This window comes from Rhinolophus hipposideros, assembly GCF_964194185.1.
Source record: "Rhinolophus hipposideros genome assembly, chromosome: 3".
Classification (NCBI taxonomy): Eukaryota; Metazoa; Chordata; class Mammalia; order Chiroptera; family Rhinolophidae; genus Rhinolophus; species Rhinolophus hipposideros.
In genome coordinates, this window is record NC_138049.1 from 104,504,922 (window position 1) to 104,519,228 (window position 14,307).

At 56.1% G+C, this 14,307-nt stretch overlaps 1 protein-coding gene across 1 annotated transcript in view; it reads left to right on the forward strand.

Annotated features, from left to right (window-relative positions):
- The first annotated feature begins 385 nt into the window (after nt 1-385).
- GRM4 (glutamate metabotropic receptor 4) overlaps nt 386-14,307 on the forward strand; it is a 118,372-nt gene continuing 104,450 nt past the window's right edge. Inside the window, exons 1-2 of the mRNA XM_081044661.1 lie at nt 386-520; nt 12,285-13,180. Of these exons, the coding sequence (XP_080900787.1) occupies nt 12,662-13,180 (519 nt within the window). The 5' untranslated portion in view covers nt 386-520; nt 12,285-12,661. The remainder of the gene's footprint in view (nt 521-12,284; nt 13,181-14,307) is intronic.

Sequence of the window (14,307 nt, forward strand, 5' to 3'; positions counted from 1 at the left end):
GGCTGCGGCCCCCTCGCCCCCTCGGCTCCGAGCTCCGGCCCCTCCCGCAGCCGCCCCTCTCCGCGTCCGCCGCGCTCTCCCGGTCTCTCGCTCGCCCCCGTTTTCTTCCTGCTGCCGCGGCCGCGGCGCCCGCACCTCGGCCGGCTACGCCCGCGGGTCGGCTCCCGCTCCCCTGCTTTCCCAGCCCGGAGCCCTCGGCCGGACCCCGATTCCCAGGGCTCCCCGGCGCCGGAGCAGGGCTGGCCGGCCCCGCGGCTGGCTCGCTCGCTCTCGCTGGAGCAGCCACCCCACGCCGCGTGCTTGGCGGCGGCTGCAGCCCCGCGGCCGCCAGCTCTCCCTGCGGCGTCCGGGACTCCGGGCGGCTCCGCGCCCGGCTCGGTCCGCAGCGTCAGCGCCGCCCGCCGCGGCCCGGGCTCTGGGCACCGCAAGGACCAGCCTCCGGCTGCCACCGCCTCGCGTCCCCGGGGCGGGCGGGCGCGCCACCGACCCCTCGGCACGGCGCAGACCTCGCCCGCGCTCGGTGAGTTACGGCCCGCGGGGACCGGGCAGAGGGGACCGTGCCCCCGGCTTCTAGGGCGCGGGCTGCGGGGGGACCCCGGGGCTCGGGGAGGTGGGCGCCCGGGAGCTCCCGCGCTCAGGACTCCCAGAGGAACATCAGCGGACTGGAGTTCCCAGGGCTGCGGGTCTTCCCTCGGGGCCGGCCGGCCCTCTGAGTGCCCCCAAGGGAGGGCATGGGGCAGCGGCTGTTCTGCGGGCCTGCGGGAAAAGTGTCTCCGTGTCCGGGCTGATGTCAGGGTCTACCGAGTGGGGGGTCGTGCCAGCTTTCGGGGGGGGCCGCGGCATTAGCGCGCCCCTCTGCAGGGAGGCAGGGCAGGTGAGGGCGCGGGGCGTTATCTGCACCCCTTTCCGGCCGTCTCCGGCGGGAGGGCAGTGCCAACCTCACGCGCATTGGCTCCTTTTCCCGCACCGCGTCCCGTGGCTGCCCCAGCACCGCCTTCGCCACCGGCCGGAGCGCGGCGCCTGCTTGCTCGCAGCCGCGGCGGGTTGGGACGCGCCCAGGGTTTGGGGTCTCGCCCGGCGCCCCGGGACCTCAGAGCCAGGTGCTCCTCGGACACTCTGGACCGACCCTGTCCCGGACCCTGATGAACTCATTCCTCTATGTGGCCGCCGGGCCGCGCGCGCACGTGCGCGCGCGCATGTGGGTGTCGCTGGTGGGGTCCCCTCGGGGTCGGACTTCCCCGGCTCCCAGGAGCTGGAAGCACCCCCTTCCTGGATGTGCGGGGGCGGCCTGGGAGGTGGAGGCCGGGACTGAGAGAGACGCCCCCGCACTGGGCGGTCTGAGGCTGTTTTTGCTAAAATGGGCGGCAGTGGCGGCGGCAGGGGGAGTCCTGAGGCCCGACCCTACGAGCGCCCCCTGCCCCCAGGCCAGGAGCGACACTCCTGCCGTCAGACTTTCGGGCCTTTTGGGAGGCGGTTCCTTGCTTCTTTCCCCTCTTGTCAGCATCCCTGCCCCTGGTGCGGGAGAAAGCTGCTTTGCGGTATTGAACTGGGTTTGCCTAGTGCGGTGCCCGAAGCCACGTGTCTGTGGGAGCGGTGGTGAGTGTGTCTGCCCCTCTCTCAGTCTGGCAAAGAGGCCTCCACGATGGGGGAGGGAGGTGTGTGTGTGTGTGTGTGTGTGTGTGTGTGTGTCTGGTCCAACATAGTCCCTCCCTGCTCTATTCTGGGGTGCCAGTAGCGGCTCAGGTTAGGCAGGGTGTCCGTGCTCTGAAAGTCTCCACACGGGGCACCCAATTCCCACAGCTTTCCACTCACGGTGGAAGTAAAGAACGTTCTAATTCCCATTCTCCACTCCGCCAGCATGTGCCCCGGGTCTGTCCCACTCTCCCCCTGGACCCAGGCTCTGGGTGTGCCTGCCCCGCTCCTCACAGGCCTCAGGGCCTACGTGGTGGCAGAACTTCCATGAAGAAGTCAGGACCTGCGGGAGCCGGTCCTGAGCACCTTTCCTGAAGTGGCAGAGCGAATTCCCACCCAGGAGTCTGGGGTCTCCCGGGTGTGGTCACCCACCAGGCAGGGGTCATCACCTCTCCTGGGCAGAGCCTGGGGGCTAGGGGTGAGAGCCCTAGAGCGGGCGTGGCAGTGCTGGAGAGTGGGGTCCGAGCCCTTGCACCCCCTCCCTGGTCACCACTTCCAGGAGGGCCTTAGACAGAATCCTGTCCTTGGGACGGGGTGCCGGCCTTTGCGGATGGTGCCCGGGAGCCTCCGATGAGTCCTGGATGAGCTCGCCTGCCCACTTGTGAGTCAGCTGGCCTCTGTCTTCACCTCTCCCCAACTTTTGTCCTTTTAACCATCAACTTTCCCCCACCTGTCAACACCTTCGCACCTCTCAGAGACAAAAAATAGCAAAGTTATTCCCCTTGGAGATCTTGGTTACTTCAAGGGCTACCCCTCCCAGCGACTTTTGCATTTAAGAGAGACCCAAAGAGGAAGATGGCAATGCCTAACCCAAAGGGATGCTCTGCTGATGGTGGATTTTCAGGAGAGAGACGTATGGGATGGTGGGGGGTGGGGGACAGTCAGCATGTCTCATAGAACCGGTCCTCTGCAGGCAGACGGGGAGGAGGGGGAGGCAGGAGCATGTCAGGAGTTGAGCTCTTTCTCCGCCTCAGTGGCCTAGCATAGGCCGCTCCTCCTTCCCTCCTCCCCCCTTTCCAACCTGCGTCGGGGCGGCTTCATCTGTTGGAGGCGTGACGTCTCCAGGAGGGAGCGCCTTGCACAGCAGCAGGCTGGCAGCCCGAGGTAGGTGAAGGAGCCTGTGAATGAGTGATGGAGCCAGCGCGTGAGTGAGCAGTGTGCTAGCCCGAAGGGCCAGGGGGCGGACCCAGGCCAGAAAGGCTCTGCAGCCTCTGGGGACTTCCTGAGAGTCCCCAGCCCAGCCTCACTGGAACCTGCCCTGCTGCAGGGGGACAGCTGGCAGGAAAAGATGGGACGAAGATCCACCGGCTTCTGAGGGTTGTAATTACAGCCAATAGATACATCCTCTCCCCTAGACAAGTGTGGAGCCAGCAGCCCCTAATTACCACCCACCCCAAGACATCTGCCCACCCCTGTTGTCCTCCTCTGCTCAGCCTCGAACCCAGCTTTCCAGTGGGTAGACCCTGCCGGCAGCCTGGGCAGCTGCGCTCGCCGGCTGCTGGCTGGAAGGTTATCTCACTTCTGCAGAGTGGTGGCCTCCTTTGCTGCCTGGAGGGAATTGGCATCTGGGTTTTGCCCTGCTTGCTGGGGCTGGCAGATGAGCTGCTGGTTGTTCAGGCCAATCCAAGGGAGGAGGCCGAGGGCCTTCCCCTGGTGGGCAGGGGGCCTGGAGCAGAGGACATCAGCTTTCTATTGCTCCCACCCAGCCTGGTGCCGGCTCCTAGAAAGAGCAGGGAGGGTTTGTTTTTGTGTCAACTCTGCCCTAGTTAGCAGGGGACTATCAAAAATTAATTTAGAGATTTCACTGCCTTTGGCCCTGGTAGAATGCAGGTGGCTCTTCCCCTCGCTTCTGGGAGCTCTTTCTCTCCTGGCTGAGTATCGTCTCTGGCCTCTCTCTGTCCTCTTGCTCTGCCTCTCCACTGTCGCCTCCCTGCTCAACCCGAGGCTTGTAGCTCTGTGTTTCTAACAAGCTCCCCGTTCCCACAGCAGTCCTGGAGTCAAGCTGTGGGGGCTTCTGCCTCAGTCCCCCCACCTCTCTTTCACTGCCTGAGCCTGCCCCTAAAGGGAGGCAGATAAACAGAACTTGCTTAGAAAACATGAAGCCTGCCCTGCAGCCCTGCCCACCTGACCTAGCCTGCAGGCCTGAGAGCCTCTTCCAACCTGTCCGTGTCTCTCTTGGCTCCTTGGAAAAATGAGCACCACAAGGATAGTAAAAATCACCCCTTAAATTAAAGCTGATGACTCCTGTCGAAATGTTTTATTATTAACCTCACCATTTAGCAATCTCGTGGCAGCAGTGAGGCATAAATATATGTGTATACACGTATATTAAATAAATTGGGGAACGCAGTGCATAATGACATTATCTGGACCCCATTCAATTAAGGTAGATATTATCTGCAGCAATTGGGAAATGCCAGCCCACAGTGACAGCCCATGCCATTTCGGGGCCCAGCCATGCTGATGAGCCGGCTGTGGTGTCTAGTTAAGCCTCTGGATTCTCCTGGAGAAAGCACTGGCCTCTGTTGGCTGTGATGACAGTGAGTCCCAGGAGAGCACATCCAGCTGCTCATCCCAGGCTGGGCCATCTGCATTAGGACCAGGAGATTTGCGTCCTGCCTTGTCCCCCACACCAGCGCTTCTAGCCACCCCTCCATTCCTCAGGGGAACAGATGCTAGCCCCTGGACCTGTTTTCCGGTTGGGGCCGTGACTTCTAGTTAAAGCACTGTCATTGCTATAGGGTTATTTTTAGATCTGAATATAGAAATAAAGATTGGAGACTTGACCTGATTCTTAAGTTTCTGGCGGGTGATGGCTTCTTAGATGTCACTGTCCCTTCTCTGTGCCTGGCCTCAGTGTGGCCTGGGGATGGAAGTCTCACCCACAACTGTGATTATGTTCACAGCTGTGCAAGAGGGTAGAGTTTGGGCGTTGACTTGCTAAACCAGTGGGCCCCAGCTTTCCAGGGCAGTGCCGAGGTTGGAGGAGCTCTGATTTAAGGAGGGGGAGACAGGAAGAAGGAGGAGAGAGGAAGAAACAGCATTAGCGGCAAAAGCCCACAATAGCAACAGCTGCAAACAAAGACACTTGCCCACTTGGGTCTTGTGCCGGAAAACAGGATGGTGGTGGCGTGTGGGGGTGGGAAGGAGAGGCCTGGGGGTTGTATGGAAGTGGGGGCTGGTGGTTGGAGGAGATCTGGGCAGGCATGAGCTTGCTGGCTGGTCCCTTGGCTCTGGGTGAGGGGGAGGGTCAGGGATAAGCATTTTCTGGGCTGAACTTGGTGAGATCAAGGGCCAAGGAGAGGTGCTTGCTTTGTCCTCCAGCTGATGTGAGCTGCTGTGACCTTAGCAGGTAGCTACCCTTTGAGCTTCAGCTTTCTCTTGTCACGAGTCCCTGCCTGTCGCTGTGCTCAAAGCCACCCATTGGGCCCTCACTTCTCTGTCAACACCATGGTGTTGTGGCTTGTGACAATCACTAGCCTGCTTGATCCTGTGCTTGGCACCCACTCTGACCTCCTCTCCTGCCTCTCCCCCTTCCGATGGCCCTCCAGTCATGCTGACCTCCTTTCTGTTCCTTGAACAAGGAATGCTAAGCACACGCCTACCTTAGGGCCTTTGCACTTGACTTGCTGTTCTCGCTATTTGGGATGCTTTTCTCTCAGATACGTAGCTCCTGCTTTTACTGTTTTTAAGTTTTGCTCAAATGCCACCTCCTCAGAGAAGCCTTCCCTGACTATTTCTTTTTTTTTTCTGAAAAAGCCCTTCTGGGTCATTCTCTATCTCCTTACTGGCCTTATTTTTCTTTACAGCCCCTTGATTTCCTGAAGTACCATACATCTGTGTGTAGATGTATTTGTTGTCTCTCCTCTGCCAACCCCTACTGGGATGTTGGCTCCATAGGGCAGGTGTTTGTGTCTGTTTCACTCCCAGCAGTTTCCCCAATGCCCGGAGCAGAGCCGGGCACATGGCAGGTACTCAGCACATATTTGAGTGACACACTAAGTAACTGAATGGTCATGGCAGAAGGAATTGTATTCTACGAGGTTGGACAATTAAGTTCGCGAACTCATCCTAGAAAAAGTGCTCCACACCTCATTGCTGAATATCACTGCGGTCACCTTTGAAGTCCTCCTCTTGGGAAGCTATGCACTGATGCCAGCGCCTAGTCCACCCTTCAAAGCAATTTTGGAACTCTTTTTCTGGAATGGCCATCAGAGCTGTCATTGTATCACCCTTGATGTCCTGAATGTCATCAAAAAGTCTTCCTTTCAATATTTTCTTTTTCTTCGGGTAAAGAAAGAAGTCACTGGGGGCCAGATCAGGTGAGTATGGAGGGAGTTCCAATACAGTTATTTGTTTACTGGCTAAAACCTCCCTCACAGACAGTGCCGTGTGAGCTGGTGCATTGTCGTGATGCAAGAGCCGTGAATTGTTGGCAAAAAGTTCAGGTCGTCTAACTTTTTCACGCAGCCTTTTCAGCACGTCCACATAGTCAACTTGGTTAACTGTGTGTCCAGTTGGTATAAATTCGTAATGAATAATTCCTGATATCAAAAAAGGTAGCAACAGCGGTGCAACAAGTTCACGAACTTAATTGTCTGACCCCGTATACTTGATTACACAAAAGGGTTGTAAGAATTCAGTGCAAGATGTATCCCCTTCCGTGGACCCAGATGCTGCTGCAGACCCCCTGTCCTTGGCTCTGCCTTAGGGGCGGCTACCACGCTGCCTTTGGGCAGGGACCTGGCTTTGTCTTGTTAATGTATTGAGAATTTCCTGTGTTCTGAGCTTTGGGCTAGGCACAAAGGATGCAGAGCTGAGGGTGGTGCTGTCCATAGGCCCTTAAGGTGTTCTCGGGGCTCACCCGTGCCAAATAACAACACAGAGAGAGAGGCTTTATGGCATTAACTGAGGAAGGAGATAATAGGAACTGGAATAATCAGGGTGGGCTTCCTGGAGGAGGAAAAGATCTCAGTTGCTACTTGAAGGGATGAGTGTCATAGGGAGGAAGCTGGGAGGAATCAGGGTGTGGGAAGCATAGGCAATTCACTTAAAGTTTTGAAAAATTTTTTTTAATTTTATTTTTTTTATTGGGGAATAGTGTGCTTCTCCAGGGCCCATCAGCTTCAAGTCATTGTCCTTCAATCTAGTGGTGGAGGGCACAGCTCAGCTCCAAATCCAGTCGCTGTTTTCAATCTTAGTTGCAGGGGACACAGCCTACCATCTCATGGGAGAATTGAACAGGCAACCTTGTTAAGAGCTCGCGCTCTAACCAACTGAGCCATCCGGCTGCCCCTCCGGAAGCTCAGCGGCAGCTCATTGTCTTCCATCTAGTTGTGGAGGACGCAGCTCCCTGGCCCATGTGGGAATCGAACTGACAACCCTGTTGTTCAGAGCTCGCGCTCTAACCCACTGAGCCAGCCGGCAGCCCCTGACTTAAAGTTTTTCCATCCTTAGTTCCCATTGGCATTAAGGTAAGGACTTCCTTTCTCTATCCTCCCCTCTCTCCTTCCTCCTTCCTTTCACACGAATTTCTCAGTGCCCACCACATACCTCGCACGAAACCAGTCACTTCTGAATCAAGCCCTTGTTGTTTTGTTAGAACAGGGAGGTCTGGGGTTTCTGAGGTTGAGCGGGTTCACGATCCAGGCTGGTGAACTGGAGCAGCAACAGGAAGTGAAGGGAAGGGGGCACGGGACAGGACCCCCATGGTGGGGGTTGGTGAGTGCCTGGGAGCAGGCTGCTCTTTCTACTAATATAGAGATGGATTACTGGGGAGGGAAGGGGGGCAGAGCGCAGGAAGCGTTCACTCACATTGCATCATTCATTAACTTCCACACGCCCTGGTGGGGCATGTGCAGGCTGGGACGCAGCCGTATCAAGTGGAATATGACACGATCCCCTCAAGTTGTGGTCCAGGTGGGGAAAGGGTTGTGCTGCTAGGGTTTGAGGGAGCTCAGTGGTCACTCCCTTTCCTCATGGATGCAGGTGAAGATCAAACTCTGGGCTTTGTTGCTGGTGCAGCGGGGGTGCAGTATGGCTCCTGACGACCTGTTCCCTGAGTTCAGACTGTCCAGCCAGCAACACCACTGCCTAGCCAGGGTGGGGCCCCACGGGAATAGGAGAGAGGAGGCTACAGAGGTGGCCTCCAGTCCAGCGTCCTGGGCCCACGTGAGCTCCCTTGGGCTAGGGGGTTGGTATAGGAGAGACCGCAGGTTTGCCTTCACTTTCCCCTTGGGAGACTGGAGCTGCCAGTCCCTCCTTCTGTGGAAATGTGCCACATGAGACATCTAAACAGCTCAGGAGATCCAAAACAGATTCCACTCATCCATTTACATTTCCCGAGCTTTGCTGAGCACCTGAGCTGGGCTGGGTCCAAGGTGACAGAAATGAATGAAGTGCCGTAGGGAACATGGAAACACCGAGGGGAAGGGGCTGCCAGCAGGTCGGGAGGCTTGGCTCGAGGAAGGCAGAGGACGGGCCTGGAGGCAGCCCTGGGCAGGCCCGGAGCCCTCTCGGCCTGGCTCTCCTTGCTGAGCCCTGAGGGACTAGCCTGGGGAGGTGCCAGGAGCCTGAAGGCCCCCAGAGAGTGGTGAGAGGAGAGAGCCTGCTGGTCATGGCCCCTACCCCTGGGAGCACAGTACAGGGTCATGCCCTCTGGCTCTGCCTTTCATTTTGGTGTTTGGAAGTATTCCATTTCCTCAGGTTTGGGAGAATAAAAAGCAGCTCAGTGAGAACTAAATCGGAGTTTAGTAAATCACAGTAGAGATCTTTGGATGTGGTTGTTTCATGGTTTGTGGTTGTTTCTGGCTCAGGCCCTGTTTGCCAAGGGAAGGATTTAGGTTAGCCCTGGGAAAAGCATGGAAGGCTGATTGTTAAAACGTGGGTCACTGAGGCAGGTTTGGGAGTCCTCTGTGTGGTCCTCAGATGGTGGGGATGGCTGGGTTGGGGGGAAGAGTGGACTGCAGCCATCTCCCCCAGCTCCTCTCACTCCCCTTTTCACTGAAGAGAATGTTCTGGAAAATGCTGTTGGCCAGTGAACTATTGCTGTGTGGAGATGATTGCGTGTTCTTCACTCCGCTCCTCGTCCCTTCCTGCTTAGTTCTGTCCTCTGGAGTCAAAGAATCTAGCAAGGGCTAGAGAGGGCAGTGAATATAGAGTCTGGGGACAGGCCAGGAAGGGAGAGGGAAGATCAGAGAGGAGGGACCCACTTGGGGTTGGGTGGGCACACTGGCTTGGATCTGCAGCCATTCTGTTGACCTCGCCTGGGAGGGATTCCCCCTAACTGACCCAGGTTTGAGTTTTCCTGGCTGTTTTGGAATTGGGGGTGGTGGTCTGAGGGCTCCAAGCCTCCCCCCCACCCAGCTGCCCCTTCCCCTGATGATGGAGGCAGCCTCTCTCCCCCACCTGCCCTGCCCCCAGCTTCTGCTTTTTGGGGCTCCTTTTACTCACAGTACTTTTACTTTTCCCTTATTCCTGTTACATGATCAAAGGAAGGAGGGGAGGCTAAAAGAGGTGGTGGTTTGCCCAGCTCTTTGGAGAAGCTCAGAAAGGCAGCCCTGGTAGGACTGAGAGATGGAGTGCAGTCCCTGTGGGGGGAAGCCCTGTGGGCCGTCTGACCAGCGTGGAGCAGGGCCCTGTCCTTGGGGTCTTGATTGTATTCCTGCAAATATTTACCGTTTGCCTCTCTGAGGCCTCCTTCCCCCATGTGGCTTCTGTCCTTTCCGTGTGTGTGAGTGTGTGTGTCTGTGTGCCTGTGTATGCACAGTGCCTAGCCCACAGTGCTCAGGCTTTAAGGAGAAGCCAGCATTGAGCCCTCAGGAAGGATCTGGAAGCCTGAGCAGGGCCTGACTGTCAGAAGCTGCTGTGCGTTGGTCTCCCAGCCCGAATGCCCTGCTGCAGCCTCGGCACACAGCCTGTCATGATGCCAAAAATCCCTCCATTTGAAATTCAGGAAAACCAGGCCTGAGCTCCCAGGCTGTTAGAGCTGGGCAGGGCCCGTGTGGTGGAGTGGTCAGGGCCTGGGCAGCGGCACAAGCTCTGTGTCCCTGGGCTCCTGATCACTAGTTGAGGGTTGCTGCCTCAGTGTCTTCCTCTGTGTGATGGGGATACAAATACCACCTAGCTCACAGGGAGGTGAGCGTTACCTGAGGCAACGTAAGCAAAGCACTTAGGACAGTGCCTGGCACGTAGCCATATGTTGTCATTTGCTGTTATTTCTTTTTGGACACTACCGGCATTTGGACCAGACAGTGTTTCATTGTGCAGATTGCCCCACCCCCAGCATCTCTGACCCCTGCTTGGATTCAGGCTAGTAGGTAACTCCCTCTCATCATTGTGACAACTGAAAATGCCCCTGCAGAGACAGTGTGGCCCCTCGGGTGGATCTTACTCTAACCTAACCCATTTTACAGATTTTGAAACTGGGGACTCTCTAGGGGACATGCCTGGCCTCCAGGCCAGTAGCAGGACTGAGGGATCTAAGGCTTCCTCAGTTTCTTGTTCTGAATAGCCTAGTATTGGCCTCAGCAACTACGTCCCCACATCTCAGTCCCCACAGCTACCTGGGAAAGAGGTCACAGGGAGGTGTGAGTGATGATGACAGTTCCATGTAGGCATGGTCACTGCCTCCCCTGTATTTAACCGCTCTTCTTCCTCCCCACAGCACTGACACCCCCTCCAGCCCTAGGTCACAGGATCCTGGCTTCAGGGGTGAGGGGGGTGTAGGAAGCTTTCCTGCGGCGTCCCCAGCACTCTCTCAGTGTGACTGGTGCTGGCTTTGAGTCCTGGACCCGTCCTGACTTGCTGTGTGACTGGGATGCTGCTGGGTATGGTTCCCCTGCAGAATGAGGTGAAGGAAAATTAACAGTGTCCTTGGCTCTGAGGAGTAGTTGGGGAGGGAGCATTTTGATTAGAGGGTGAGATGTGAGGGGAGGGTCTAGAAGCCACTTGCCAGATGCTGAGGCTGGATTCAGAGGTGCTACCGTGTTTCCCCGAAAATAAGACCTAGCCGGACAATCAGCTCTAATGCGTGTTTTGGAGCAAAAATTAATGTAAGATATAATATAATGTAATGGGTCTTATATAATATAATGTAATGTAATGTAATGTAATAATATTATAATATAATATAATAAACCGGGTCTTATATTAATTTTTGCTCCAAAAGACACAGCAGAGCTGATTGTCCAGCTAGGTCTTATTTTCGGGGACACACGGTAGAACCTCTTCTCCCCTCCCCTGTCCCCAGAACTGGAGCAGTCAGGGCCTCTGTGGGGGAGATTACAGGTGGGAGATGGGTGGCTGAGACCACTGCTTGGCCTTGAGAGAGGGACCGCATCTGTCGGGAAACCTCCCAATCCAAACACAAGCCCTTCTTCCAAATGGCTAGGGAAACTGAGGCACAGGATGGGCAGGTGGCTTACTGGTCGTTATTTGACAAACCCAAGAGGAAGGAGGCCTGGGGTTGGTCCTCTAGCCAAGCCCTGACTCAGCTTCCAGCCTTCTCCCTGTGGCCTCCATGTTGAGGGGAGGGACATTGTTGGCTGTGAGCAGGGAAGCTGGGGCGAGGGAAGGAACCCCAAGGGAAATTAGCCCAAATTAGCAGTGAGAATGAGGAAGAGCTGGTGTTCTCTCCTCTACCCTTGCAGATAAATATTTAATCACGACAACAACAATAATGACGACGATCCTAATAGTGTGCTGTAGCTCAGGCCGTAATCCGAGCCCCACTGTCACATCATGGGGAGGAAGTTGGGGAGAGGGAAGGAGCAATGGAGAAGTTGAGAAAGAAAGATGAGCAGAAAGAGGAAGGGAGACAGCGGCCAAGCAATCGGGAAGGAGGCTTGCTTCTCATTCAGGAGCCCCTCCACTGCCTGGAGTCGCTGGGCCGCTGGAGTGGAAACACCAAACAGGAGGGTCCACCTCCGGCTCTCTGATTCGGGAGAATCCTAAAGCCCGACAGCCCCAATTCTCCCTGGCCTTCAGAGGGAGCAGCTTCCAGCCTGATTTCTTCTTCAGGGGAGCTTACTGGCCTTCCTTGTCTCTGAGTCCCTAGGGAGCGTAAGTGTCTCTGGTTCCAGAGCTGGGAGCTGAAAAGCTGGGTTCTAGGTGGCGTTCTGCTGGTCACTACCTATGTGACTTGGGCAAAATGCTTTCCTGCTCTGGACCTCAGTTTCCTCATCTCTAAAATGGGGTTGGGCCCTGTGGAATTGGTTTCTCGCTTCTCTTTCAGGTGGATGAGTGTTCAGGAAGACCCCTTGTGTTCCCAAGACACTTCCAGGCTGTTCCCTGGGGAGTGTCCTCTCTGATGGCAGTGGGTACAGGCCTTAAGAAGTGTTCAGACATGACCTAATTTCTGCCTGAAGCTCTCCCATTTTGGCTAAAGTTGAGCAGCATCCAGGAGGAAACCAAGTTCAGGGCATTGTGGAGTTGTAGGCAATAACCTCCAACATGTCCTCTCAGGCTCCTGATGAGAGATCAGAATAACTAATGTCTTCTTTGGGCTTCTGTTTGATTCTCTCTCTCTCTCTCTCTCTCTCTCTCTCTCTCTCTCTCTCTCTCTTTCTCTCTCTCTCTCTCTCCCTTCTAAGGTTGGTAGGAGGAGAGCATTGGAGCTGTTTTCTCCTTGATGCCAAGATACGCCAAGCTAGGAGCACGCTCCTCCTTTCACAGTCATCCATCAGGAACAGGCCCACAGGACGTGGGGACCAAGACCAGAGCTTTGCCACATCAAGGCCATTCCCTGCCACCTGCGGGCATGTGCTGTGCCGGCAACTGAGCACCGCCCAGGTGGCAAGGAGCGTCAGCATGGTTCACTCCGTTGGCTGCCCTCAGCCACCCTGCTACTGAAGCTGCCCTGGACAGACGTGTGGGGGTCGCTCTGCCCATGCTCTCCCAGGCCTTGGGGCCAGGGGCCTGCCAAGGCTGAGTGGGGCCTCCCATTCATGGATCTCTAGGGATTTCCGAGATGCCTGGGAAGAGAGGCTGGGGCTGGTGGTGGGCCCGGCTGCCCTTTTGCCTGCTCCTCAGCCTTTATGGCCCCTGGGTGCCTTCCTCTCTGGGGAAGCCCAAGGGCCACCCCCACATGAATTCCATCCGCATAGATGGGGACATCACACTGGGAGGCCTGTTCCCGGTGCATGGCCGGGGCTCAGAGGGCAAGGCCTGTGGAGAACTAAAGAAGGAAAAGGGCATCCACCGGCTAGAGGCCATGCTCTTCGCCCTGGACCGCATCAACAATGACCCGGACCTGCTGCCCAACGTCACGCTGGGCGCCCGCATTCTGGACACCTGCTCGAGGGACACCCACGCCCTCGAGCAGTCCCTGACCTTTGTGCAGGCGCTCATCGAGAAGGATGGCACGGAGGTCCGCTGTGGCGGTGGTGGCCCCCCCATCATTGCGAAGCCCGAACGTGTGGTGGGCGTCATTGGTGCTTCCGGGAGCTCAGTTTCCATCATGGTGGCCAACATCCTCCGTCTCTTCAAGGTGAGTGCCCGCCGGTTGGCCCACAGGTGTGCGTCCACCAACAGGGTGCCAGGGCTGGCCAGCTCTTTTCTCCTCTTCTCTCTTTGAGAGAGAGTTTCTCCCTGGGAGCAGCATCTGAGAATTTGGGGACAGTTCTATGGTCAGAGCTTAGGTCCAGCTCAGTGACGGTGCCCGGGTCAGGACCCAGCTTTGTGGCACTGACCGTGGTGCTGAAACAGCACCTGCCGCCGCCGGCAGCTATTTCATTAACTTCTCTCCTCTGAGCCAAGAGGCGGGAAAGGAAGTGCTGTTGAACAACATCAGGGAGAAAGAGATAGGCAGACTGATATATAAAAAGACAGACAGGTGGAAAGATAGATTAAAGGACAGACAGATAGATAGAATGGAAATACGAATATTGGAGCTTGCCAGGTAGAAAAAGTAAGAATTTTGTTTTGACATGGTTTTCAAATAATTGCAATTTCCAAGAAAGATATGTTTTTCTTTTGGGTCATTGAAAAAGCCCCTGATTGCCCTCCTGCTTCAAGATTATGGTTAGAAAATGTGTCCTGATATTTTATGTGGGGCGTTGGGCCACTGAGCCCACAGAGAATGGAGATGAGGACGGAAAAAGGCCTGTGGTGAGCAGGCGGTCCCTGTTTCTGGTGCCTTTGGCCATGACTCAAGCTTCCCTCATTCATTTCCTTTTTTCTGCCCTTTCTCCTTGCACACCTTTCTCCCTTTCCTTCTGGAATCCCTCCCTACCCTCTCCTTGCCGCCTCCCTTCCTCTCTTCCTGGGGCAGGAGCTGCTGATTTGCAATTCAATTGGAGCCAAGTGCTTTGCTAAGCTGCTAAAACAACTGAAAGCTACCGGGTAGAGAGAAAAACATTACAAGCATTTTACCAATAATTATGTGCCTGCTCCTCTCTCTAAGCCTCCTTGTTTGCTCTGTGTGTGTGTGTGCATGTGTGTGTTTGTGTGTGTGTGAGACAGAGATGGGTGGGGGGGGAGAGAGAGAGGGAAAGAATGGGGTGAGGAGGAAGGGATTCACAGAAAAAGCCACTGGGTCCCTTCTTCACCCTGGTGTCTGATTCTCTCTTCTGGGTTTGGCCCCTTCTCTCCTCAGAGTCTCCAGTGTTAGAGTGG